The 26,925-nt window shown below is 40.7% G+C and overlaps 1 protein-coding gene across 4 annotated transcripts in view; it reads left to right on the top strand.

The window, feature by feature from the left end:
- The window catches only part of ntm (neurotrimin), a 383,071-nt gene extending 356,697 nt beyond the window's left edge, over positions 1-26,374 (top strand). For 2 of the 4 annotated variants that reach the window (XM_020086103.2, XM_020086102.2), the window contains 6 exons: positions 4,896-5,021; positions 17,697-17,825; positions 19,090-19,210; positions 19,538-19,689; positions 22,327-22,362; positions 24,655-26,374. In XM_020086103.2, coding sequence (XP_019941662.1) covers positions 4,896-5,021; positions 17,697-17,825; positions 19,090-19,210; positions 19,538-19,689; positions 22,327-22,362; positions 24,655-24,758 — 668 coding nt within the window. In that variant the 3' untranslated portion in view covers positions 24,759-26,374. The remainder of the gene's footprint in view (positions 1-4,895; positions 5,022-17,696; positions 17,826-19,089; positions 19,211-19,537; positions 19,690-22,326; positions 22,363-24,654) is intronic. The other 2 variants (XM_020086104.2, XM_069539907.1) reach the window with 2 other exon arrangements.
- The last annotated feature ends 551 nt before the right edge of the window (positions 26,375-26,925 follow it).

The following is a 26,925-nucleotide window of genomic DNA, read 5'->3' as shown; positions in this document are numbered from 1 at the left end:
TGATGAATCAGTGTTGAGAGGGTGTAGGAGGCAATACCATGTTATTTCAAATTATTTTTTATCACTCATGTTTTTGCAGATCTCAATATCACCTTATGCTTTTACATTATTGTGCAATCATCCTGTATGACTGCACTTTACTGAAATAGTTATTGGCTATACAAATACTATTTTTTCTGAAGTGAAAGGTGTATATTATATATATTCTGTACTTTTAATATATTTTTTTCTGTTGACTTCTTTTGTATTTTTATTTTCTTGTCTACCTCACTGTTATAGCAGCAGACTTGTCTGCTCCCAGTGTGGGATCAGTTAAGTTTTATCTTATCTTAAACCAAGAGACAGAAAATGTAAACACCTTAAAACATGTAGTTATGCCACTACACAATTTGTATGGGGATGAATGGGGTGCTGTCACTTTTAAAACAAGTGTCGAGCACAAGAGTACTGTGTGTGCAGATAGAGCAGTGTAGGTGAACATTCAATCACTAGTGCTGCTAAATGAAGCATTGCGTTAGTTCATGCAGGACACAGAGACATGTGCTCAGCTGTCAGCTACCGATTTATGGTTGCTCGTCAGTCACTCACCAATCACAGCCCATTCTCTCACCAAAGCGGTCCCTTTAAATACGACCTCATCCTCACTGATCCCTGCTCAGCTACACTGCCACCCACGCCTGCTGCCGGCAACTTGCCTCCACCACCCCAGCCTCCACCTTTTAGCACCGAGTCCAAACGGTCGTGGTAAACGATATTCATCTTTAACAAACGTATCTTGCCTGCTACGCCCACCAGGGGGTTCCGCATATGTTCCCTGTTTTATCTGAGCACGCTGCTGGGCTAATCCAGGGAACATCCAAAGAATGGAGCCCTCAGCACCAATCATAACTGCATCCCCATTTGCAACAAATGGGTAAATCATGACAAAGTGTTCCTGACTGAACTAAATGGCAGGATCCGCAGTTTATTTTTAAATTTTGAAACAGAATGGCATTGAAGAAGAGGTCTCTCTCTCTCTTTCTTTTTTTCCTCTCTCCCTCCCCACACACAAACAGCCTCTCTGTCACAGTCAGATTGATCAGCTACACTGCGAGTAATGCTGTCGGCTTCGTTGACCTCTGGACAGTGGCCATCCAGAAAGATTGTACCATCTTCTGCATGTGGGCAGGATTCAGCATAAAGTCAGTAGACACTGCTTTCACTGTGCACGTTCAGTTCTTTACTACAAGTGTGCCGTCCCTCAGCCCCATCCCCCACACACCTAAACGATTGGCTAAAAAAGTTAATGTGGAGATTTCACACCAAGTCAGGTGAAAATCTCTCCATGCATTGTTGAGTTATTCTGCTTGCATGCATGCACACACTTGAACACACACATGCACACAGACAGGGGTGAAAACAATACACACTGCACGCAGGGTAATGAAGCATGAAGAAGCACTGTTTAGAGTCGACAAACAATTCTGCCAGTTTAAAGATCAATCTATACACAGTGTCAATCTTTAGACATCTAGTTACAAAAGCAAATAATAACAACTGGCCTTAACTGATGGGGAGAGGGGGGTTCTCCTTGGTTGACAATCCTCCCTGGTTAAGTCAATAAACGAATGAGTGAGTTATACCAGCGGAAATAATTGAAAAACGTTGGGGCTATAGCGTAACAGGCTACAACCGCAACACACACACTGACATTATCACCATTTAAGTTGATATGACAAACCGGTAGCAGTTACAGAGCAACATGATCATTCATTTTGAGTTCTGCTCCTGGCTAGCTGATGAAATTTTGGTATGTACCAACTCCTGAGGGAAATATCTGGTGTGTCTCACTGCGTAATGCTCACCAGCCAGTCTCAGTCTGCTGTTTGGTGCTGAGAGAACCAGACAAGCTATGTTGCAGACCAGAGAGCCACTGTTACTATTAGCGACTGTGTTTACCTCAAACACTGATTTCACATTGTTATTTTTAAAATATTGATTAAAGTCAATATTTTAACAGTGGTTCTTGACAATGCATTCCAATGCAGAGTGGTCATAGTTGAATATATTCTAATAATAAACGAATATAATAAAATAATATAAAGTTACATCTTTGTTTTGTGTAGCTCTAATATGTTTTGTCACCTTTCCTTGTGTTTCTATGAGCAGAGAAATAAACAGCATTAGCTGAGTTTGTCTTTATGTTACAGAAAGGAAGGTTTTGGTTACCCTTATATAGGCAAGGGATTTATATAGCACTGTTCAGATAAAAGTGGTTTCCAGAAGCATGAGATATAATATTAAAAATGTAATTAAAAGACAATAGCAATGACAGGAAAAGGAATCATTTAAGATTGGTAAGTGTTGTGATGTAAATGAGCTGTCTGTTTCATCAGACCTTAGATATTCAGGCGGATTATTTAATTGGCGGGATCACAGAAACAAAAAGCTGCTTCATTTTGCTTAGTTTTGATTCTGAGAAGATTAAAGTTGTCCCAGATGACCGGAGGGGTCTGGATGCATCATAACTAACAAGCAGATCAGAGATGTATTTAGGTCAGAGACCATTTAGTGCTTCATAGACTAGTAATAGGATTTTAAAATCCTTTGACACACATGGAGTCAGTGCAGTGACTTAACCAGCATGATGTGCTCTACTTTCTTAGTGTCAGTGAAGCCTCTGGATGAGCTGCGGCTGCCTGGTTGATTTTCACTAACACCGGTAAAGACACTGTTACAAAACTCTCACCTGCTGATCTGTATTTTGTCTAGACAGACATTCTGTAATTCTCTTTGTGTTTTGGGGCAGATATTTGTATGTGACTTGTAACATTTATGTCGGAGACCACAACCACACCAAGTTTGGCTTGATTAGTAGATTTTAGTGTGTAGTCAAGGTGAGAGCAGAATTCTTTGTGTTTAGTTGTAGAAACTAAACAAAATCACGGAACAGGGTTCCTCATCCGTTGTGTGCTGTCAGGGCAAACAAGGCAAACAGTGCTTGATCTGTTGGAGCTAAAGATAGTCGACAATTAGACAGTGACAAAGTCTAGGTGTCTCTCAGGATAACAGTCTGCCTCTAAAGGCTCTGATGTTGCCTGTTGTTGCATTCACTTTGTAATTCACTGCCCATTTGCAACAGTCTACTGTGTGTGTGTGTGTGTGTGTGTGTGTGTTTGTGTGTGTGGGTGGGTGGTGGGGGAGGGGGGTGATGATGAGGCTGTGGCCAGAGCAGAGTAAGAGCAGCAGTATATAGTATATATATAGTTGTGCAATGTGCAATACAACAGTGCAGCCGAGTGTGTATAGGCATAATTACATCATGTTTATTGCACGAAGCCCCATGTGTAGTTTAGTGTAGCTCTTTTTGACTCTTTGGAAAAGTCACTGTTGCCCTTTATTACTGAATTTGCCTTCGTTATGGTGCGGAATCACAAAACACTGCACATAATCTCAAGGTACTTTACATAGTTTGGTGACATTACCCAACAAGTACTAGCGGGACACTCAGCAAGGTTACTGTAACTCCATGGACTGTACTCTGCTCTGAGTGTCTCTTCCATTCTCTCGTGGCCTAATCCACAGAAGTCTGCATGTGGTAGACGTGCCCCTTTTTTTTTCACCCTTGCTCCCTCGAAAGTCTGTGCAAACCACTGAGCTTCATGGTAGCCAGTCATGAATGACAAGCAGTGCTGGTTAACCATTGATGGAGCTCATTTCCACTGGAGTAAGGCAGGAAGGAACACACTGTATCTCACTCTGTGCCTGCTGCATTCAAAGCTCAGTAACACATCTTTACTTGTCCATAGACAATCACAACCTTCTGCCATGAAGCAGAGTGAATTAAACATGACAGCCATTCAATTCCCAAATAAACATAATTTCCCTTTATTGATTTCTGTGCTGCGAAAAGAGGATAAATATATAAATCTTTTTTGTTGTATCTGTTGTCTGCTCTGTTGTAACAGTAGCACATATCTTTATGTTCAGAAACAACTCTGGTGAGGTGCTTCCATTATTCATCACAAACTGCTTTGCACTTGTTAGTGTGGGACGGGGTGGGGATTTTCTGACGAATGAATGCAACTGACACTTTTTCCTCACTGCACAAGTGAGTTGCAACCACACCACCAAAATATATGAATCCCCAGACACATCACATATATACACTCTTACATGGTTCCTACTGAAAACAATTAGAAATTACAACACATCATAAAATATTCAAGCGTGATTAAAATCAGAAATAAAATCGGCAGTGATTACAAATGAAGACGGATGTCAAATCAAATGCCCAAATGATACTAGTAGCAGGGGATCAAAACTCAACTCTTTTGATAGTTTCATGGCAGGAAAACATGTCACAAGACCCATTGTTCAAAGGGTTGCATTTTGGTGTTGTATGTAATAAATAAATCAGAGTGTCAGCTTCTGTTCTCTTCAAGCCAGGTGTGCTTACACCTCCACAGATTCAAATACTGCACCACAGACCAGATTAATCACTGTCCACTGCCAACAAAGCAATGCACTATGGGTGCTCAGATGGGCGCAAGGGCATTTCTGCTCGACAACATGGTCGACAACTGTGTCAGTCTGAAACTAGCAGAGACACTTGCATTGCGCTGGTTACTAAGTGAATATAAGACAGACAGTAGGTCAAGTGTAAGAGATGTCATGCCTGCAGTACAATATACTTTCTATATAGTCTTCCATGAGGATATGAATAAATGTATAAAACTTGATATGCATATTCTTTTTTAGTGGTGTTGGTAATTATCTTCTACCATTCCTGTACAAGAAAGCGAAGTGTAATAGATGCACAGATATTCTTACTCTTTGTTTGACTTTCTAACCTGCCATGTCTGTCAAACTCCACACATATTCACACGTTGCGTTTTTTTCCAATTTTCTTTCAGTGCCGCCGAAAATCATCAACCTGTCAAGAGACATTGTGGTAAACGAAGGCTCCAACGTCACCCTTATGTGCCAAGCCAGCGGTAAACCAGAGCCTTCCATCAGCTGGAAACTCATCTCCTCATCAGGTGACTTGCTTGTCTTTAAATAAGCACATGACAGACTCTGTATTTTCCCCATAGATGCATCATATTTCCTGTGCTTCCTGTTTGATTTCCATTTTTTTCACCATCCTTCTCTCTGCATCAATCTGTTTTCCCATCACCCCTCTGTGTTTATCGCCCCATCTTTGACTTTGTTTGACCCCAGGCAGATTTCTCGCTTCACTTATTACCCATCATTACCTGTTTTCCAGATCATCATTACAACGTAATTGTTCACAGGAAAATAAACTGGCCCTGTTGTAATTGGACTAATTAATTAGGATAATTGGATGGATGTAAATGTTGTGGAGGCACTTTGAATGACAGGATTAATGCAGAGGACATTAACACTGTGTGAACCGTTATACAAAGATGAAGTGAGTCCTCTGCAACTGGGCCCAGAGTCAGGTTTGTCACATTGTATATGCTCAGAGGATTTATTCTCTTATTCCTTCACGGAGACAAAAGGAAATCAAGTGTTAGTTACTATTTATGTCCCCCTGAGTCAAAGCTTCAAGCCTAGACGCCTGCATTCATAATGAACTGCATTTAAAAGCCAGAGTTTTCATTTGTGCTGTCTTAATTGTTGAAGCAGGGATCTGGGAATTGAAGTGTTAATACACCAGTGTGTCCGAGCTGGGATCTGTGAGGAGATAAACATCGATACACATGGCTCCCATTTGTCAACTACTACACGTTTCTGCATACATTACTTTTCACGCCTTGTAGAGTAGACTAAAGGAGCAGCATTAAGTTTTGCTGGAGCTCTTTGTTTTCTTTCTTTTGTTATCGAGTAGAGATGGTGGCTGGCAGCAACAAGTCTATCTCTTTGGGTTAAAGAGTCTAAAGTCTGGGGACTTTGATACCTACAATGACTGTGACACCAACAAGGTAGTTGAAGTACTGACTGGAGCATTTTCTTGTTGACTCGTGTTGTCGTTCTGTGAGGTGGGTCCCGGGAGCTTCTCTGTCATCTGTGCAGAATGTATTAGTAACAGAACCCCACAGCCTCTGTGTGAACAACAGAAACTCTGAGCGAGTCTCACAGTGTTGCCAGTGTTGTACATCGTACACTGTTGGTGCTCAACAGGTTAATGACATTGATTGACATACTGACCAATTCAAAGTGTATGTTTAATGAATGAGTACTGGAGCCTATCGTTCAGCTCTGTCCCTGCTTTCTGCAGACTGCTGCTGCATGCCGATCATACAGCATGCAGTACGCTTCTTGTTCATTGACTTTAGACTGGAGGAAAAGCTGCTGCACTAAGGTGAGTGAATCTAGATGCCCCATTGTCAGTAGTCTGCAGAAAATCCGGAAGAGCCAATGTGAGAACACAGCAAGAGATCACCGCAGAATTCACTGCGAGCGAGTCAGGGGTTGATGGTGCTTCTTTAAGCAACATATGCATAAATGAAAAAAAAAAAAATTGCTCAGGATGAAAATCATAGAAGACACTAACGAAGATGCCAAGAGAGTGTGTGGTGATAAGAGTGTCAGTTTCCCCCGAACAAAATCACATGATCTCTGCAGCTGAATCAATATGTTACATCCTGCCTCTGCATGCTGCACCACCTTTCACCTGAATCCTGTTATGTTACGAGCACGTGTGCGAAGAGAATTTCTCACTGCGTCGTGCATGTGTGAAAGGAAAGCTACAGAGAAAGTCTGGACCCAATTATCCAGAGTTCCTCCACAGGACATGTGTGAAAACAGCTTAACAGCGAGGATACCAGCAGAATACAAGTTCAGTTTTAGTCAGTTTTCATGAATCATTCAAGCTTGTTCATGTAAATCACTTCAATCTGTCTATTCCCTTTGGCATTCTCACGTTCTGTTATTTCTCAATGAAGGGGTGCTCTCAGAAACCGCACAGACTTCTTTTTGAATTGCTTCCAAATATGGTCAGGATAAGGAAAGACATCGCAGAAGTTGTTGAATGGCTCCAAAACTACATTAACTAAAAATGTAGATGCATTGTGATAGCAGAAGATTGAATAACTCTCCCTGCAGTTAAAATCAGCTTATGGGTACATTTTCTTTAACTTTGAGTTGCAAATGGTTGCGGGATACTGTATTGTTTTAGTAAAGACTTTAATTTGGAAACATTTTATTCATTTGAAATGAATGAAACATCAGTATTGGTGGTCACCAAGGCCCACGAAGATTATGCATTATTGCACAATATTACGTGTTACAGACTTGTTGTGACCTTGTAACCACACTCATGTGGTTACTTCACTCAAAAACACTCTAGTGACCTTTGTCAACAATGTATGGCATCCCCTGTTTTACCTCTTCCTAACCTAGATCCTGTGTTCTGCTTCATACTTCTGCTTATCCTTCTGTCCCACAAGAATCATCCTGCAAAACCATAAACGGCTATTTCTGCTTTGTCCTCTCAGTCAGGGATACACCACTAACAACTGCTTCTCCCGCTAGACTGTGGATCTTCCATCGTGGGCTCGAGGCTCAAAGACACCTGCTCATTGTCCTGTCATATCGTGAAAACATTGCAATAATTCATGGCTTATCCAGACAAATGTCGTCTAACCTAGTTTCTCCTGCGGTGCTTGTGATGATTTCAAATTCCCATATGTGTGCACTATTTTGAAGGGCAAGCTTCAAAAGGAAAAGGCTAATTAGTAACCATGTCCCCCCTCACCCCCCAGCAGCCCAAGATGAGTTCAGTGACAACAGTCTCTTTATTCATTATGAGCAAATGTGACTGCATCTGCCTCTGCTGATTCCAGTGGACTGTGGAGGCTGTGGAGCCAAGAGATCATGTCAGTTGTTCCCATGGCCGATGGGTCTGTTCTGTATTTTCCTTCTTTTTTTCTTCCAGACAGTTGTACTAGTTGAGCTGATCTGTTGGAACAAGAACCCACAGTCATACTTGGACTTAGAGAGATTGTCAGCTCAACACTGCTGTCTTTTCTGTACTATAGCAACGCAACAGCCACAACTCACACTGAAAATGTGGCAATTTAAGTGTGTTTCTGGCTGCATGACACAAACAACCTGATCACCTACGTATGTGCTTTGGTGAAAAAGTGATTGTTAGTTACATTATCACAATTGATTGGATACTCAAACAGCAAGTGTTAGAATGGCCTACTGAGTAGCTGAGATAGAGAGTTTACCAGCAGGGAGTCATACGACTGACCATCCATGACTCATTGAGAGGGGGTGATGCCCTATCTGACCTATACACACCCTTTATTTTTTGCTATTTTAAATGTGGATAATCTTATTATTAAAGCTCTGCACAATCGATTGCCCTGTTTACACAAACACACACGATGAATAGAACATAATCTGATCTGAGCAGAAATGATGTATGTGTTCAAAGAGCTGGAGGTGAGATCTTATCACAAGTTTTCACAGGAGACACATTCTGATGCCATGTGTAGAGAGTGCGTGGGTCTCTCGACAATTTGGGTTTACTCCATTATGTAGATAAACGTGCCAGTGGGTAACTTTCTTCATTGCTTGCCTGTTCTTCAATCTTCAGATCATAGCCTACTTCATTACATTTCATTTAGCTGGTGCTTTTATCCAAAGCGACTTACAATAAGTGCATTTCAATATTAAACACAATATTTCATCCTTTGTATGTAATTATGTTCATTACATTCATATAGGATATTTATACTGTAGCCAATGATATATTTTTAATGTCAAATGGTGTTTCGCCTTCCTTTGGTCCAGGGCAAGATTAGACATGTTGCGTTCAATACAAACAGAGATTTGTTACTGTGCAGCAGCCTTTTAGAAGACCTTTGTGTCATACATTTTTTGGTGCACTTACCAAATTATGGTGTTGGGCAAAAGAGGGGATGCACTCACCAGCTTGTTCTGTTCTGCAGGAAGCCACATTCTGTCCCCTAGTGGTTTGTTCTTTTGGTGTTTTCCCCTTAAAGTCAGCACCATCTGCTTGCTTTGCAGCCATTGATTGACCAGACACTATATGCTTTGGTCAAAACCTTCTTGGATATGCACAGGTCAGAAAGTAAGAGGAGTTTAAGTCACTTTTTGTGTGTACAAGGGCAACACTATAAATGCCTTTAAGGAAAGACCGAAAGTGAATGCACGCATTTATATTTCAGCTCTAGGAATCAGGTTGACTGAACTTTGACTGACACTGCTATCTCTCAAGGTTCTAATCAATGAACTGCGAACTGGGTCAGTGATTCCAGTGACCTGCTGGTTGACTGTATCGACTCTGCTTTACTGCTGTCGGTAAGATTTTCCCAGTTTTGCACATTAACAATGCATTGCTCAGAAATGTAATAAATATCAGCGAGAGGAATATATATGGTTCATATGCTATCAAAACAAATTGGCGACAAAAGTGGCCTTGCAAAACAACCGAATTTACATATGTTGGGTTATCTATTGGAGTCAAGCATCAATGACACATAAATTGCAGTTTAATGACTATATGAAGAGTAAAAGAAAGTAAAACTATGCCTAATTAGGAAAAGCTGTCTCATTAGCTTTTACTCGTGAACAGCCAATCTATAGCCTTGTTGTTTTTATTCTTAATTAGGCGCATAGTGAATTAGTGAGTTGGACAAGGTCTGACAGAGTTGATTGCTGGGCCAGGGTCCGGGGCCTGGGGTGACATGTGTTTCTGACGCATGGGACTAAACCACTCAGCTATCTCTGGGAACTATTGCTGTGAAATCTCATTAACTGGATCCAACAGCTCGTTTCATTGCTGCCTTAACTTCCTGCTCTGATGTGAACAACAGAGCTGTTTTCTCCTCAGACCCCATAAAGGTGCAGTCTATTATAATTGCCTATAAATACATTGTGATGTGGGACTGAGGAAGCTGAGTCATCCACGGGCCAAATTATACAGCTTTACTTCCATCCTCCACACTGAGCTAAGAAGTGGTCTTTTCACACATCAACTTTTTGTAACAAACAACATTTTTTTAAGAATTCTGGCTGGTGTATTTTTTATTCATAATTCAGCAGCCAGAGTTCCTTCAAAAACTCAAAAGTGTGAACACATCTCCTCCATGCTCGCCTCATTGCACTGGCTACCTGCTATGCTCAGAATTGATTTGAAAGTGTTTATTGCTGGTTTTTAAATGTGGCACTATCCCCTCTTACATCACTGACCTTCTAATCCCGTACATACCTGCTCGGAATCTCAGATCTGCAGATCAACTGTAGCTTTAGGCTCCAAGGACAAGGCGTGAAACTGAGGGCGGTGGAGCTTTTCCAGTAAGTGCTCCACGACTGTACAACAACCTTGCACTGGGAATCAGACAAGCTACCTCGTTGTCCTCTTTAAGATCATTTTTAAAGACTCATTTTTATTATATGGCTTCTACCTAGATTTTTATATAGCACTTTGTAAACTTTTGAAAAGTGCTGTATAAATAAAGTTGTATTAATATTATAATTATGAATATCTTTATATGAATATCATATTTTTTTGTCATTAAAGTAAAGCAGAAAATGAGTCTAAAATGTGTAGACTAGACTAAAGATGGCCCTTTTGTTCATGTGGTAGAAGAGTCAGTTTGGCTATGTTTGATGAATGTGAACTACGAGCAGCAATCATAGAGTTTGTCATCGACTTACCACCCCAGGGTGCTCACCATGTATTTGAGACAACGATGGTTTGAATTAGTTTCTCTCTGATCTCTGCCGTAAGATAGCTCTGTGAGTGTGTGTGTGTGTGTGTGTGTGTGTGTGTGTGTGTGTGTGTGTGTGTTTGCAGCACGTGGATCCACTCCCATAACATCTGAGCTTTTGTGCAACACTGAGCTGATTGAGAATCTTTATGTAAAACAAGCCATTTTTCAGAGCGGCAGCCCCATTCAAAAGCATTCTCCATTCTGTGCTCATCTCAGTACTCTTCATGATCAAAATGGATGCAGTGACTGGTTGCTTATGTTTATTTATCCGTTTTATCTGTATTTTTGTGCAGGCATCACCAAATCTTCAATTCCGGGACGTCTATTGGCTTTGAGTTTCGTGTGGGATGAAAATGTAAATACGAGTTTTAGCCCGAGAAGCTGTCATTTTGATTTTCCTCCTGCAAGATTAAAAAAGAAGCAGTGATTCAACATTTTCAGTTTTTTTTTTTTGCTTGTTTTCTCTCAAATGGTTCACTTTCAATGAGCTGAATTTTCGCTGCTATTCTTCTTCTTACCTCTTCCATGTCAGTTTCATGTCTAGTACTCAACAGAAGAATGCAAAAGGAGTGTTGGTAGGAATACACAGAGTCACACTGCACAGTTGTCACCCTGACTCAGAGAGAGAGAGAGAGAGAGCAGCAGCGCAGAAAATGTCCCAGTACTTGGTGAAATCCAAACTTATGTTCCAGTATCTCCCAGCTGCAGAGCAGCTCTGCTCCAGCCCGGGGCCATTCAATGTGGGCCCAGCTATTGCAAGCACTCTGGGGTGAGTGAGAAAGTGTGAATTAAATATATAAAGATCTTGTGTGAGGGTGGCAGTGTGCGTGCGTGTGTGTGTGTGCGTGCGCATGTATGCGAGTGTGTGTGTGTGCAAGCGTGCATGTCTGTGTGTGCATAAAGATTGATGATTTCAGGCTGTGGCAGGGGCTCTCACACAGCCGTGACCCAACTCCCCCTCACCTTTGATAGATAGATGGCTTAAGGGGGCTTGTGGCGGATCAGAAGTGATCTTTGGTATCTTCCACAGACCTCACAGCCTGACTGCAAAGTTTGTCAGCCCAGGCGGCCAGCCGACGCCCTGGTGCATTAGGGCAGCTGAAATGAACATGCACATGATTGAAAGTTTCCCAGACTTGCACAGGTCTGGTCGCTTGGAAAGATTAATTTGAAGTTGGAGTTGATGGAGTCAGTGGTCGTAGTAGATTGAAATCTTCTAGAATGGGGAAAGGAAGAGGTTCCTACCAGGTTACTAAATGTGCTGTTTTAGATTTATTTTTATATCTTGATATTTTGATGGGATTTCATCGGTAATACGTCTGTGTCTTCAAAGCATTGTACTGCTCTAGCTGTCATCCTCTATGATGTGTAGCATTACCATGTTTAGACGTATTGTTCTTTTAAAGAGAATTTTATAACAGACTCTAACTCACACAGTGTCTGTGTCACTCGACTCTGCAGTAGCACAACAGACTGACACTCCTTTCTAATAACCATCCCTAGACTTTGCTGTTTCCACAGAGCTGCTCATTTCTCTCTTATTCTTGCTCACTTGTCATTACGGCAGCCACCAGCACTCTCCACTGCAGAAGTGCCTGATTGTTTAGAGGTGGAATTCTGTCACTTTTTACAACATCCTTCCCTGTTGAGCTGCTAAACGTTAGATGACCTTGACAAAGTGATACGACTTCACTCACCATCTAGACGAAGATTTACACGGTTGACAAGGATGGTTGACGGAAAGTAACATCTGGGTTACCTCCACAGCCACTGTTAATGTTGTATTATCATTAACTTGTACCCTTTTGTAAATGTGGGCAGGCTGTCTGCATGTTTTTGTGGTTTGTCCCAGCTGTTGTGTTGCCGTCTCATCTCATTTGCACGAGGACTGTTGAATGTTATTGTTTACTTACTAAGAACTGGTAACAATAATGAACATTGCTGGCAGAAACATGACTTCATTAAAATTCTAGATGTTGCTTATTAGTGCCACAAGCAGCATATAAGAGCTCTGATATAGAAAAAGGATATTTCTGGGCAGTGTACGATTCCTTACATACCTGTAGGTATAGCATAGACGTAGTAGTAGATAAAAAAACAATGTTTATTGATAAATGAGTTTTAGTTTGGTACATTACATTAATTCTTACATGACGCTTTCAAAACAAACAAACAAAAAAATATTGCTTGAACTTCCTGCCATGACAAACGCAGACTCTACTACAAAACGACATTTACCCAAGATGACATTCCTTTTTCTCTTTTTCCTTTTAGTGGCCTAACAACCGCAACACCAACACGAGACCCCCGTATGAACTCAGATTGGTGGAAGTAGTTGCTCTCCGAAGTCTTGTCACTTTAAGCTTGTTGTGGCGTAGTCCAAGGAGCTAAAACCGAATCCACTCAGGTTCTTCTGAAGGCTGCTGGAAAACTCAAATTACCTGAGCAAACAACCTTGTCAGGCTCTTAACCGACCACTTGCACTGGTGGACTGTGAACACCAGGGGCCCGTACATTCAGCAGTAGCAGCAACTGCAATAATACAATGTTAATGATGCTGCGCCTACGAACATTGGTCATCTCTTCTGATCTATAGACAACATTAGACTTGGTTTATTAAGCACTTAGCTGCTTGATAGAAATTGGATTTTTCTTCCTCTTCCACTTCTTGTTGAAAGTGCTTTGATGCTTTGTGGCAGATTTAGGTATCAGTTGCTTCATCTGCTTTCCCGAGGTGAACAGACACTACCACTTCAAAATACCATTAATGCAAATACATTTTTCAGTCGTTCTTTTTCATGATTCATAGACCAATCTTTCTTTGCTTTATATAATACTGAAGGGGAATCTGCTCTTCAGTGAGTGCCCTGTAAAAGTTGTATCCATCTCTACATTTGTCTTCAGCTCAAATACTGTATCCGTCTTTTACACACCACTTCCCCTGCACTGTAACATACATACAAAAGAGCTTGTGGCCGGAGAGATTAGTAGCAGCCATGGTTTTCATGTTTCTTTGTATGCTCAAAAGTATGCATACTGTTGACTGGTCCAATCTAAACCACACTGTCACAACAGATTCTCTTCGCTGGCAAAGCACTTCAATAGAACATGCTGCCTTATTGCAATATGTAAAACCCCTAGCTATAGTGTGTTTATACGATTCTTTTTCTGCTCGTCTCTTTTATGTTTGATGGTATGTCAAACGAGGCCTGGCACATCAAGAAATTCCTGAAGGCTAATAGTCGGTGGAAAAGTAACTATCAATATATTTCCCTCTTGGGGCGGCAGCAGCAGACGCAAAGATTAAGACTCAAACTGCAGCAATCAGTTGCCGTCCGTCATGGTCTTCTTGGACACCTTTTAAATATGTGTTCTTTCTCATGGTCTGTCTGAGCAACAAAAGCAGTGTCGTGTTTCTTTTAACACATTTCACTCTCACTACCTTTCCCTCAAGACAACAGTGGTCGCATTTCCAATCCCACTCTCTCTTGTGTGCTTCTCTGTCTGTTAACAGCTCCTATCTGCGATTTTGTTTCTATTTCTTTCTCTTCGCCTCCCCTTCGCCTCCTCTTTTAAGCTTATATCTCTCATTCATCTGCTCTCCTGTCTTTTTCAGTAGTTGCTCCCCTTGCCTTGCACACAAATAACTTTCTCTTCTTCCATTTTCTTCTTTGCCCCTGAGTTTGAGACTGGGAATTTCAGGGACACACCAAGGGCACATTTTCTCCCTCTAGCCTCTCCCGAGATTACCTGGCCCCCCCTGCATTCTTCTCCTGACTACCTTCTCTTGTGAGGTCCCCCTGGGGTCCTGCCATGTCACTTTGATGGCAGCGCAGGACTTAGTACTGTCTCAATAATGACTTGCTCACAAGCTGAGAAGTTGTCTCCAACAAAGACTCAGAAATGACTTTAAGCCTCCTCCTCCACTTGTAGAGTTGTGGAAAATGCTTTGCCCTCAGGTGCAAAGCTGTAAAATATCAGTAGTCACGCTGTCGTCCATTTTCTTCCTCTCTGTGAACACATAACCGTTAAAAAAGTAGACTCTAATGAGGAGCTCTGTGTGTATTTTTCAGATCTTGGGTAGTGTTGGGCAGTGGTTAATAGTGTGTGTTCCGTGAACTCTTTGTTTCTGCTAAGACAACATTTGCTCTCTCTCCAGTGCACGGAAAGGGAAACTTCCTTGGCAAATGGCATGTACTGCTTTCATTTGCCTCAGTCACACAGTTGGGGGACTGGTGGCCAAACCGACAGCAGCAGCACTAAAAGAGGCTCAGCAGTGGGACCACAAGAGGACGGACCAACAACACAATAATGATTCATCTCTTGATCTTTAATGGGGCATAATTTGGCAAAAAAAACAACCCTGGCACTGGCTCAAACACTTTACTTTAAAGGGTTGTGACACTGAGGCAGATGAGACTGTGGGTGCTGGTAAAGGTGGAGGAGCAATCTTTGCACTGAAAGGAAGCAGCGTGATGGTAGGGTGTAGGTTTGACAGGGAGGTCAGACCTCAGGAAAAAATGCAAATGTTGACATCTGATTTGACGGGTGTGACCATGAAGAAAGAGGAAAATCTACTGACTTGTTTATGGATACTTCTACAAAAAATGTCTCTTACACACACACACACACACACACACACACATATTATAAATATAGTGGAGAGGAACTAAGGACACTACTCTTGCCACATGACATCCACATGTTAAAGGATGTCACACATTTTTACGCCCTTTTAGACAAATTGTGATTTGTGAATACGGGCTATACAAATACAATTTGATCTATTGATCATTTCATTGATTGGTTGATTGACATTAGGATAAACGAGTCAGTCGAAACAATCCGACACTTTGAATCAACTGCCTGACATCTGACAACTGTACCAGACTGCCCTGTGTTTTCGATGTGTTTAGATAATTGAGGAAGTTAGCAGTAAAAGTTGCCTTAAAGCCAAAGACTTGGGTGTGTGTTGTTTACATCAACACTTATTAACAGTGTCTCTGACTGATTGAGTTTCAATGTTACGTTACGTTTGATCGATTATTATTATTATCAGTAACAGGATTGATGACTTCTGTGTGCAAACCCCCCCCCCGTTAAAGGTGATTTCAGTGGTTCCAAATAAAAGTGGTGGAAATATTGGATGGGAGTATGAGTGCACTGTCACACTCACCTGTCTGAATGTAAATTGCTAATGACTATAATACAACATTTAGAATAAAATACACATAAAACAAATAAAATCATAATGTTCAATCACAGACAACCAGTGATGGAACTCATAAAAGAGTTGAAAATAATAAGAAGGATAACAGAAACAACTTGTAGATGCTAGAGTTATATTATTTTTCCGGAGGCCGTCGCCCTTCGTCTTCAGCCTTGACTGGAGAATATCTAACAAAGGCCTTCTTCATGATTTCTTCTAAACTTTATATTACGTTATTGTGTTTCGTAGATCTGTATTTTGTGTTGCGGGTCGGACAAGTATCCACTCAAACCAGACACAACAGAACATAAGTGAGTGAGTCTCACAGCTTTGTTACGGCACTTGTCAAGTTTTTTGTGTTACCCCCATAAATAAAGGAAAAACATTGATTCCATGTGTCAGTTTGGAGGACAGCTGTTTCTGCTGCCAGCAGCCACGCAGCTGTACTTTGGGAATGTGCATCAGCTGGCAACCTTGTCTTGATTAAGGCTCCTCAGAGGATCACAGCGTGGCTTTAACTGACACCGCGGTCTCTATTGGCGAGATGTAGTCTCGCTTGAGAGAACGCCAGTAAGAAAAGCAGACGCACGACCGAGTGAGAGACTGTGGACTGGAACCTGCGCTAGTCCACCTGATACTGCTCGTCAGGCGATCAGCGTGTCAATGAGGACTTCTCTCCATAACAACCTTCCCCGGTGCAATTCAGTAATATGCCTAAACCCAGCAAAGTGCATCCATGTGCAATTAATTACTGTCACCTATCAGCATCTTGGGAAGAGGCTCGAAGTCAATGATGTCTTTTGTTCTTTACGTTGAGTGCTGTATTAAGTGTGGCGGATTGATAGAAGAAGAAGAAGCAGGGGTTGGCATTTCCCCCCCCACTCATATTCTCTTATCTCTGTAGTGGTCCTGGTGCGCTTGCAGGCTTGAGAGACGCACACAAAAAAGACGACATATGAGAGTTCCGACAGACGAGTGATAATGAGTAGGGGCAGAACAAAGCACTAATCACCGAGTGTTGTAGCATCTGCTGAAAAATGTCAGGAAGCTCAAGAACCGTGTTTGTAAATGGTGAAATAAACAAGAGCGGCACATCGGAGAGACAGGCAGAATCAGGCACCTGTCATGAGATGTATTGGTGTAAGCTTCGACACACATGTAGCTCAGTGAATTCTGCTTGTCATGCTGGATCAGGTTACAAGACCTGACAGGGCTCTGTGGTTGACATTGCTCCTGAACTTAGATCATTGATTTTTGTGTCGTTCGATCTAAATGTCGTCCTTTGTTTGGTGAATATCAAAATAAGCTTTCTTTTTTAAATGCTAGAAGGAACTGTGTGATTGCTGCCAGTGCAGAAATCACACTGTGATTACCTGTGATTAAACCACACATAGTTATCTCGTTATTCATCATGTTTGGCTCATTCCTCATAGGAAATCATAAAAAATTAAAATCAACTGCTACATAGTCTTCACGAAAAGTCAGAAAACTTGTTGTCTCAACATCATTTTAACTACAGAACCGTATTTAACCATATTTACATCTAGCTGGGAGTGTGTAATGCTGCATTGGTGCATGCACCAATCACAGAACTGTAGTTATGGCAAATGTCTATAATCAACACCTTCCTCTTCCTGCCCTGTGCACCAGTGTGACGATGACTTTCCCAGAGGTCACTCAGCCACGGCCACCGAGTGTTAAAAAAATATCTTTCAAGGCCACAGCTGTTGAGTCATCGCGTTAACTGCGAATGACCATCTCTCGAATCGTGTTGTGTGTGTGATCTTTCACAGGGGACCTGGCATCGGAAGACGAGTACCTGGAAATCCCATCCATCACCAGACAGAGGGCAGGGACGTACGAATGCACAGCTGTCAACGACATTGACACAGATGTTCAGACTGTAGACATCACCGTCAACTGTGAGTCTGCTGCTGAATTAAAGAAACACATTGTTTATGAACGTATAACGCTGATGAGTCGATTTGTCCATTAGTCCATTGACATAAATCAGAACACTAGCTATGTTTTTATGGTGATGTTATCGTTTAAATGATTTAACATGCAAAAGTGCCAAATATTTCCAGGTTTCAGGTACTTTAATATGAACTTTGCTTGCTTTACTGAGTGCAGGGCTGTTCAGACAAAATTTAATTTGTATATAGATTTGTATAATCTTACAGCACTTTGCACAGAATATAGAGACCTTAAAATGTTATAGAGAAACCCAACAGTCCCCACAATGAGCAGCACTTTGGCAACTGTGGAGAGAAATAACTGAAGAGAGAGAGAGAGGAGAGAGGGACCAGGAACAACATCATGTTTCAGCACTGATAGACTACTTATTAAAGTGAAAACAATAGGAGTGATATTTATAGATATGAGGATGTTATAGCAGCAACAGTTAATATGATGATAATGATGATGACAATAATAATAATTGTTGTTGTTGTCTGAATCCTGCAGCTTTTAGTCAGAGATACCTGCAGAGAGAGAAAGAGAGAGAGAGACAACCAGGTGATTCGAATGAATCATATGTGACTGAGGACATTTTTAAAGAATTACACAATTTAATAGTGATAAGCAGTTCATTTTCAATAAAAAAATATTATTATTTATCAACAATTTATATAAAGAAAATTTGTCATAACCCTACAATTAAGACAAATATGATTGAATATCAGAATATGTCACTATATATATACGATATTGTTTTAATTTCAAAACACTATGTTCATGTATTCTAATTCTCAATGGAAAGAAATGGGTTGAAGAAGACATGAAAGTCATGAGCTGCATAGTTACAGTTTCTTTTGTAAATTCCAGTTTTCCGGGTACACAGGGGTTTTATATTTCAGTCTACTTTTTTAGGCTTTGATCAAACAGGAAAAAAATCTGTTTAATAATCTGCAGTGTCTTGGCTGCAGGAGAAGGAGAAAGGACTGTATCACATTAAAACCTGAACACTTACCTCCACCTCATCATATCTTGACACATGCACTTTCACCACTGTAATAAATATTGTACATTATTTGACCTCATAATTCCTGTTGACCCGCAGTCGCGGTGCAGATCACAGCCATGAATCAAAACTGTAGCGGAGGAGTAGGAAATGCTGTGACCCCTCTCCTGATTTCCTTGACTTGTGCTGCCTTGTAGCCCTGATCACAGTACTCCTGTGTGCAGATGCTCCCACTGTGTCAGAGGGCAGAGATGTTGGAGTGACTCTGGGCCAGAGAGGAGTGCTGGAGTGTGAAGCTGATGCAGTGCCGGAGGCCGACTTTGAGTGGTATAAAGATGACCGAAGGTGATGGATATTAACATGAGCATTTGTCTACTAATTAGTTGTCAGTCACTGATCAGCTGCAAGTTACACAGGTATCGAGATAATCATATCAATGCAATGAATCCTTGATTATTGATTCAATTGTTATAGTGTACTTGGGTCTTAAAGTAATTTGGCGAGACTAATGGAGCACTCATGAAACGCTGTTCATTCACTTTGACTAATGTCATGCATTGCCGAACTGCACTGTGGTCATGCTGCTTAGCTTCGCTTGCAACACGAGCCGACACCGACACGGTTATTTGTATTCACTGTCTGTCGATGGACCTTTTTTTTTCTCCTACCTAGGATCTTCAATGGCTTTGATGGCATGGAGATTGTGAACACTGCGTCACTGTCGAAGCTGGTGTTTTTTAATGTTTCTGACGGAGATTACAGCAACTACACCTGTGTTGCCGTCAACAAACTTGGGAGCTCAAACACAAGCTTCCTTTTGTATGGTGAGTACAAGTTACTTCTGTTCCATGTATAATACTCTGCTTAGTCTATGTGTGAGTCACTCTCCATTCTGTTTGTGCAGATTAAGTAATTAAACTAATATCAATCATGATAGGAAACGAAATGACTATGAGTAGGCTGTGCTTCAAGATGGTGTCTTATTAATTCTGATTTGTCTACAAAGTTTCTTCAGACTCATGTTTTTTGTATTTTTTTGCCTGAAACAGTCATGAGAGGCTCTGTCCGAGCTGCCTGGTATCCTGCTGGCTCCTCACTCAGGAGGCCCCTTTCAGATACTCTGTCCACAGACCTAATGGCAATTTTAACATTTTAGTTTCCCTGGGGGTGCAGCAGCAGCCTCACGCACATTTGTGTGGGGCAACCTTGTGGCACACACATGGAATGTGGTACAATAGTTGACAGTGAATATTAACAATCATGCCCCTTTCCCAACAACATGGAATTGTTTTTCATTATTGTTCATGTTCTTAATGTTTAACTGTCTGTGGCATTCTGACCATTTTGATCCAACCGTCAGGTCCCATTTGCCACAAAAAACAAAATTAGCAGATTTTCAAAAGCAACATCAAGCAAAGATGAAAGTGAAAACAGTGTGCTGCTTTCATCCCCATCCCTCACCCTGAATATTGGTCCCTGCTCCATGTAACGGAGCAGGTCTGATCCTGGGAGGAGTGTGTAACTGACTGATAGTCACAGCTGCAATGGACAGAATCAGTTCCCTGTTATTTCAAGAGTAATGCTGAACTGTTGATCAATATTATTTTTTAAGAAGCCATTAAGAAAAACTGAGTTAATCTCCCATATTCAGTGAGGAAACTAGACATATAAAGATTTCTAAACAGAGTTTAGTGGATTAGTTACAGTGGCAGCTCTTCTGGCTCAGGATGCCAGAGATCATGAGTGAAATCCACTGTTCACTTGTGTCTCAGTTCGATGGGTGGGACTACAGTCAGAGCTCTGGTCTATAGAACGACAGGCTTATTTTGTACATGCAAAACACGCGGCCGCTCTGGAACAGACCCATTAGGAATGAATCCCACGTGTGTCTGCAGAGAGTGCTGTTGCTCGGTAAAGTCACATAGTGCTGTGCAAGTGCAAATCGTGACAACATCTGTGTGCACGGCGCCCTCCGCTAAAGGTGATTTCGGTGGTTCCAAACAAAAGTGGTGGAAATATTGGATGGGAGTATGAGTGCACTGTCACCCTCACCTGTCTGAATGTAAATTGCTAATGACTTAAATTTGAATAGCACTCTTCCAGTCTTATCGACCACTCAATGTGCTTTAAAGTCACATTCACCCACTCACACAGACATGCACACAGCGGCCCTTTTGCCATCGCACACCATCCACACACTGTTGCCTCAGCCTTCAGGCACACTCGGTATCTTGCCCACGGACACTAAGGGGAGCCGGTTCTTGAACCAGTGACCTGGGCCACAGCCACCCGAACGCCCAGCAGGAGGAAAAACTTCTGCATAAATGCTGTGAGCTGCACAGTGCGGAAGCAAACCTGCAAGCTGGAAAGTATTTTAGGCTCATGTGTTATGGGAGCAATAGTCATTCAAGCGAGTATGCACCATCTTGAAGTCCAGAATCCTTGAATAACTCTATGACGTAGGAGTTCCCAAGAGAACGTAAAGGTCACAGCTGGAGGGTGGAAGGGTAAATGAATTCAGTGATTAATTGTGTTTTTTAATTCTTATTTAAAGGTTCAGTGTGTAAGATTTGTGATAGGGATCTATATCTATAGATACAGAAATTGAATATAAAATAATCAAAGTGATGTCTTCACCAGTGTGTGATGGTCTAATTGTTTGAATTGTTGTTTTCTTTACCCTAGAATAGGTCCTTTATATTGAAATACTTATATTTACACAGGGAGTGGGTCTTCTGTACGGAAGGCCGTCGTGTTTTTAACAGTAGCCCACACTGGACAAACTAAACACTGCAGGTTCTCTGTCATATTTAAAAAGGCAGAGTGAGGTGAAGAGTATTCAGCTGCAACATGCAACTTCACGACTAGATCACTAAATCCTACACACTGAACCTTTATCCATTGCCCAACAAATAAGCTGACATTTGATTGGATTGCATGTTTGTGCTGTTCAGGAAGTGTCTGGTGTAATGTAAACAGTATGTAGATTGTTCGTCTCCTTTGTTGCAGATACTGATTTGACTTCTTTCTTATAGTTCATTCCCACATCTCACTCATATTAGGCATGAAAAAAAAAAATTGAGAATGGAGTTCTTTTTTAAATACTCCAAAAATAACCAACACCCTTGTTACAGTAATGAGAGAAGTCTTCAACTCCTGGTTTCACATGACAGAGCTGTTCCTGTGGCCTTGTTTCAAACCAACGAAATAACTTAAGATTGCTCTTAACTCTAAAATTGTGCAGATAATCACCTTTTTTATCAACAGTCAGTAAGAATTAAGATGATATGGATTCAATATGAACCTTATCAGTTTGAACTCTTCACTATGAAGCTGAGTGGCCACTACGTAAAAGTCTATTCAAGCAGCTTAATTCTCATGCTTTTCACAAGTGTTGTCAGCGATGTGTTGCAGTTCTGCTTCCAACATGTTGCTCTGTTTCATTTGTTTCCCTGGTGTAGTGGTAATTGAGCCCACTAGCTCAACGCTATTGCAAGGTTAGTATTCTGCACCAGCATGCACTTGAGCTGTTGTAGATCGAAAGTGTTAACTGCATGCTGGGACTAACATTACCATTTTCACAAACTGGATGCAGTGTCACTCTGTTTGTTTCTTGTGTGTTTAACAAGAAGACGCTAATCATTCTCAGCTCTTTGATCTTTTCAGAAGTGTTGTGGTTTAATTTCTCTTTCTTCCTTTAATGAACTGATATGTTAGCACTGTTGTGTGGCAGTAGATGTATCTCTGTGAAAATGGTCAATGTAGCCTGTTGCACTAATCATATTTCATCTCTGTCCTTTTCAAACCTTACTGCCTCTCTGTGTGACATTGGCTTCATTTTGTTTTTTGCATGCTCTTTTTACAATGTAAGTATTTTACTTTTCTTTTCGTTATCACCAATTCTGCTCGTGCGACTGTTTGAACATGTTTATATTGTATTTCAATTTTACACAGTGGAAGCACACATAGAGAGCTGTAAAAACTCACTGCAGTCCGAAATGTTTCTTGTATCATCAAAATAGTGAGTGTAGATTTTAGATTTGTGGTGTAGATTATTCTTGTGAATGTCTCTGTTTCTGTCTTTTAAACGTGTAAAGCTATGGTGCAAAGAACACCTCGCCCATCTTGTCATTTAATTTGTCCTTGTGGACCGTGGTTGCAGCATCTTGTTCGCAACCTGACGCCATTGACGACAGAACTGTATTAATGGCTTTGATTTTGACTGTGAGTGAACGTCATTATTCCAATTAGCCATATGCAGGATTAGGGATAATCCACTGTGACAGGGTAATTGGATAGATGCCCCAAAGGAAACTGTGGTGAACTCATGGAAATCCAAAGGAAATGAGTGCTCATTGTGTGACAAGCTTCAAAGAAAAAGTTCAAATTTGTCCTCAATCCTCGTACAATACATTCATTTATTCAGCTCTCGCTTCATCCCTGAAAATAGCATGATGAAAATGTGTGTGTTTCTCTTGCATCATACAATTGCATTGAATTTTAAAACAGTGTAATACTTAGTAATACCTGAACACCACAGGTGCTTATAAATGCTTTGAACACTTATATTTGAAGAGAACTCACTGATTTTTGACTTCATTATTGTTAAATGTGAATCTTTTAAATCTTCCATGTGTCTCTTTTATCCTTACTATTTTTTCTTTTCTAATGGAAGAAAACGTTTGTTTCTATATACTGCACTTACTTTATTTTACGGTATATATAATATATACGCATTATTAAATACACTAAGAACTGGTCAGGTAAAATAATCACCAAAACATTACCAGCCACATACATTTGCTGACTCCCAGTTACCACTGGCAAAAAGCAAACCTGCAAGTGAAAGCATCATTGTAACTCCTGTGGGTTTTAAGACCAGTCCTCAGTCCCTTGAATTTCCTTGTGACAGGGAAGATTACCTTCTCTAAGCAACACATGCTGAGCAGTGCCCAGTTTTAATCCTTTTAAAGTTCAGTCCAGCATTTGATGTTGCAGACCATGTAATTTGATCGTCACACACAGGTACTATCTGAGTGTACTTCACCTCCTGCCTCTAATGGAAGCTTTTACTGTAGCCTACGTATCATCATCATTTTATGTGCAGTTTATTTATGGTTCCCTACGAAAACGTTTTCTCCTGATCTGGTTTACCTGCCTCCATCAACCGTTATCAACCAATACATGCAAATGGGAAAGTCTTTGCCTGACCTTAACTAAACGCTATGAATTACTTGAATTGACATTAAAACTTGAAGTACTGCAGCAAACAAATATAAATTGTCTGTAAAAAATCAATTTGCTTTGCCGAATTAGTGTACATATAGCTTTTGGGAGATTCAATTTGATTAATCTACAAATTCAGCATCCATGCTACTTGATCCACTCCACGTTTCAATGATAGTGGACATATGTATTGATCTGTGTGGTTTCACATTGTTTGGCATCACAGCTGTAGAGCAGGAAGGACAGTGAGGAAAGCAGCTAATAGTTTTTACATATAATCTCATGTTGATTGCATGTCGCCTTGTATTCACACCTCCTACTCCCTAATCCAAATCCCTAAACAAATTGACTGACATCAGTGATGCAACTATAACTACTAATGATGTATAATGGTTTGCATGTTGAAAATATAGTCTCACATAGTGTTCTCATACAAAGACTATATCATCTGCACAATTCCGGAATGTATTAAGTCAATACTAGCCCTCCCCCAGTACTGATAACACAATGGTGAAACTTAACCAGGTGTTTTTTTTATCTTTCTTCTTTCTCCCTCCTGTCAGGACCGAGAGCAGTTCAGGATGGTAGCGGTGGCGCACTGGGTGTGCACTCACACACCTGCCTCCTCCTCCTCCTCGTGCTTCTGCCCTTCCTGCTCATATTTTAAAGAGGAACGGATTTGAACATACACCTGTGTGTGTCTGTGTGTGTGTGTGTGTGTGTGTGTGTGAGAGTGAGTGAGTGTGCGGGCACGCACATGTGCGCTTGTGAGTTTGTTCTTTTGGTTGTTTTTTTCTTTCAACCAGAACCATAAACTGATGCACAGTGAGTGCATGAAGTACCAAGCTATGTAATGATGTTGACACATTAGAACATTAGATAAGTACATCAGCTTATTTTGTGTTGATTTTCCTTTTTTTTGTTTTAGTTTTTAAAGATGTAACAGATGTTTCATATCTTAACTGAATTATTTTGGATATTCTTTCTCACTAAATTATAGTATTCAGTATCATCTCTTTTTCTCTGTCAAACGTTTATTTTTCTTTAAATGAGGCATCTCTTATTCAAATGGAATTGTTTTCATTTTAACCGCATTCCATATTCATCTCAAATCCAGGAAAAGGATTTTTTTTTTGTAAAAGAGGTGAATGTTAAATACCTCAAAGTCAAACAGAGACAGTGAAACAGAAGGAATTGAGGTTACCCTTAGGCTGAAAGCCTGGTATTATCATATTCTAATGTATAATAATTATCATTCAGTCTGGTTGTTGAAAGCAGAATTGTTTTTGACCTTCAAGTACTTTTGTTCTCAGCATTATAGTGGTATACTTGCAGTTGTGACATGCTAAAATTTAAATTTGATTTCTCTGTTTTATTTAGTTTAAAATGTTTGAGAAGGGAAAATATGAAGCTGTAATTATTAGGACAAATATCCTAGTTTAACGTCTTTGTTGTATTTTTTTTTTCTTTACCAGTACAGTTGTACACAATAATGGTGTCAAGAATAATTATGTTATAATTGAGTAGTGAAAATGAAAGGAGACACTACTCTGCTTGTGTGGAGTCAATGTCTGACTTGAGTGATGCAAATTGACTAATGCTGTCGCTACTTGTTTGAACATCATGCAATTTCTACACAACACAGCTGTTGAAAAAAATGTTCCTGTTCATGTTACAAACCAGCAGTGGAAGATTAGAGACCACTCAGTAAGACCATGTTAACGAAATAAACACTCTGCATGCATTTAGACACCAAGAACCCAAAGACTTAAGAAGTTTATACAGCATCACACACGTCTGTTTCCTTGTCTTAGCACCAAACACAAACACCATGATTCATGGTATCGTCTTATCACAAACACGTCTTGTTTTAAAAGGAGATGATGTCAGAGTGGGGGAAAAAAATAGTTTCAAATGATTGACACCTTTTTAACCAAAATGCAGTGTGTGGAACGTGACTGTGAACTTTCCGACTGTACATGGCTTTTCTAGGTTTTACTGCAAAGAGAAAGGATTGCAGCCTTACCGCACACTAAGGGAGTCAACTGCAATAACTGAGATTCCCCAGAGGTCTGTGCAAAAAAGGCTAAAACTGTGCTTATCAGTCAATATATAGCGTGTATTATCGGAATAGACGAGGTCTATGAGGAGACTTCTTAGTGTTTTATTATGGAGAGGGATCCGTGCAGTATTCCAGGCAGGAAACAAACACCACACCCCCGTTTTACTTCCTTATTTTGTTGTGAACGCGAGGGTTTTATGTAACGGTAACCTATCCCAACACGACAGCAACCGCCAGCTTCTTGTGTTGGCATGTGATTTACACCAACTGCCAGATCGCACTCCAGCGTTGAAAAAGAGCTGAGTGACAACAACAACAAAAAAGACAGGATTTGGTGTCAGGCTACTTGTTTTGTAATGTGGAGGAGATTTTTCTTTTTCTTTTTTTTTTTTGTAGATAGATCAATCTCTTGCAAAATGCACCACACTTTGTGAGTTTGTTCCTCAAACACAACAATCTACCGGCTGTTGGTTTGCGCGTGAGCTGCACTCCACACCATTTGACTGAGTGCAGCTGGAAAGCATTTGTGTGATTCCATTAACGCGACATCAAGCAGGAACTGTGAGTTAAAACAAATGAGTGTGCGTCTGTTAAGCGGTGGAGCGATGATGCACTTCTTCTAACAATCTAACAGCTCTGATTGTGTGTGTTTTCACATGTGGTTGTTTCTAAATGAATACAAGCTTGGGCGACATTGATGCGACCCGACAGGTAACGAGCAAGGCAGAACTTCGCCTTTTTTTTTCCTTTTTTTAAAAGAAAATTCCCATCT

Source organism: Paralichthys olivaceus, chromosome 15 (assembly GCF_024713975.1).
Source record: "Paralichthys olivaceus isolate ysfri-2021 chromosome 15, ASM2471397v2, whole genome shotgun sequence".
Classification (NCBI taxonomy): Eukaryota; Metazoa; Chordata; class Actinopteri; order Pleuronectiformes; family Paralichthyidae; genus Paralichthys; species Paralichthys olivaceus.
The sequence above is the reverse complement of the archived record's forward strand: the minus strand, read 5'-3'. Positions and strand labels throughout refer to the sequence as shown.